This window comes from Camelina sativa, chromosome 12 (assembly GCF_030686135.1).
Source record: "Camelina sativa cultivar CO46 ecotype springtype chromosome 12, ASM3068613v1".
Taxonomy (NCBI): domain Eukaryota; kingdom Viridiplantae; phylum Streptophyta; class Magnoliopsida; order Brassicales; family Brassicaceae; genus Camelina; species Camelina sativa.
Genome location: NC_141891.1, coordinates 17,807,359 through 17,809,596, shown reverse-complemented (window position 1 = coordinate 17,809,596; position 2,238 = coordinate 17,807,359). Strand labels below are relative to the sequence as shown.

The 2,238-nt window shown below is 27.4% G+C and overlaps 1 protein-coding gene across 1 annotated transcript; it reads right to left on the bottom strand.

Annotated features, from left to right (window-relative positions):
• Positions 1-913: 913 nt before the first annotated feature.
• LOC109126396 (heavy metal-associated isoprenylated plant protein 19-like) lies at positions 914-1,900 on the bottom strand. The gene is made up of 3 exons (XM_019229922.2): positions 1,659-1,900; positions 1,502-1,578; positions 914-1,414 (listed from the first exon to the last, which is right to left on the bottom strand). Exons 1-3 carry the CDS (start codon positions 1,703-1,705, stop codon positions 1,149-1,151), a joined length of 390 nt encoding a protein of 129 aa, XP_019085467.1. The 5' UTR covers positions 1,706-1,900; the 3' UTR covers positions 914-1,148.
• Between the last annotated feature and the right edge of the window lie 338 nt (positions 1,901-2,238).

The window sequence follows — 2,238 nt, the reverse complement described above, 5'->3', positions numbered from 1 at the left end:
GATGTCCGGTACGAGTGATTCGAACGCACCAATCCGCTGACCTGGAAATTTTTCCGGTTTACTTTCTTTAACAAAAGCTCCAACTCCCCAAGACGAAGACTCTAAGTCTAAGGCATGAAAAGGCGCTATATGAGAAATTAAAAGAGTTATCTATCTTGTTAATTACTCCCTGAAAACAATTTAATTTTCTGTTTTACCTTTCATTAACACATCATTTCATTTGTTTTAACTTTTAAGTAATTAAAAAGCTAAAAATAAAAGATAAAAATTGGAAATTTCATTGATAAAATTGCATCGTAAATACAAAATGACAAGTAATATGAAACAAAAATTTAACTCTAGAATGACAAGTAAAAAAAAAACTGGAGGGAAGAAAAGAAAAGATACTATAGAAATTATGTTCTTGTCTAATACTCTTTCCGATTCGAATTAATTTTCGTTATAGATTGTTTGTTTCACACAAATTAAAAAATGGATAAATATTATATTATATTATTGTTTGACTATTAAAATTCTAAAGTATTTGATATTTTATTTATATAGTAAATGACGAATGAAATATTTTTTCTATTAAAAATGACATAGGAAAACAAAAACGATAACTAAATTGAAACAACAAAATAAATCTAGAATGACAACTATTTTGAAATGGAGTGATTAAGATTTGTTTTTTTTAATAAAGATCAATTTATGCAATTTTTACTTTGTAATGTGTCTATAGTCTATATCAAACAAACTTAATGTAGTGTAAATCTTAATTGAATTGAATTATTAAAAAAGGACAACACATAGTACCTTAATTATGCTCTTATCCCTCTTTCATTAAAACCGGTTTATTTTAGGATTATTATTATTTTTGCTTCATAAAGATGAATGTAATCAATTTTCTATATTAGTTTATCTTTACCACAAAAATATAATGTAAATTTTAATTAAATTAACAGAGTTAATAAAAATCACATTTTTGTATATTTAAACACAAAATCGTAAGTCTAGGTATCTAATTCAAATAGTTTAAGAGTCAATGTATGTTTCCGCATACCCAATAGTCCGATGTATAAATCGAACATATTGTAATTGTCCAGGTATGCAAAAGCCATTTTTCCCCACAAAACTTGTAAAAAGGTCTATTTTGACGTAACTCCACATTACGAAATAGTACATTTGGCGTTGGGATTTTCATCACTATACATCATCAGAAACTTCTCCAATTCTTTACGCTCATCACTATTTGGTTCAATAGCCTTTGCAGCCTCTTCTGGAACAATGTCATCACCCTTCTTCTCACTTTTGACCACAATCTCCACGTCTTCACATGTTACTTTCTTGAGTTTTTTCAACAACTTCTCCTCGTTAAAACTTCCAGTGACCACAATCTTTTGGTTCTTAGTATCCGTCACACATGATGCAACTCCTAATAATCAATCATACATTACACAAAACAATTATCACAACATGCATGCAATTATATATACTTAAAATTAAATATTAATTATTCTACCTTTGAATTTGGGTATGGTTTCAGTCATAATTTTCGCACATCCGTCACAGTTATCCGGTATCTTGAATGCGACATCCCTAACAGTAGAATATATCGAAGAAGAGTGACTAAGAGAACTTTTCATAAACATGGTTTTAAGAATATAAACTACGCTGACCTGTTAGGACCATTTGCGGGTGAAAGCGGTAAGCAAGACAAACCCATCTTTTTTTTTAACTTTGTTAGCCACCAAACAAAAAAAATTAAGATGGATCTATTTATCGACAGCCTAAAACACTTTATTATATACACACAAATGCAGAACACATAGACACGACAGACACTATTTTTTTGAAGTGCAAAAAAAAAAGAAATACATAATAGATTACCCAATCATTGATCAATACCATATATGCTTTTCTAGGTGTAATAAATATTATAAGCTAATTTATATACACATTTTTTTTTTTTTTGCATAGGGAAAAATATTTTATAAAATTTAATTGCATATTATTTTATAAGTGTTAAACAAGCATTTTATCAATATATTAAATTTTCAGATATCTTTGAAATTAGACCTCAAACATTATTTCTCAATTTAATTTCGTATTTTAGTTATAAAATATTCTTATATTCTAACTTTCTTAATTCTTAGGCTTTCTTTTTTGTTTTTTTTTCTACTACTTGTGAATATTATTTAATTCACTTTTTGGCTTTAATATTTCTATATATACTAAATAATTGTGCTACAGTTGTCA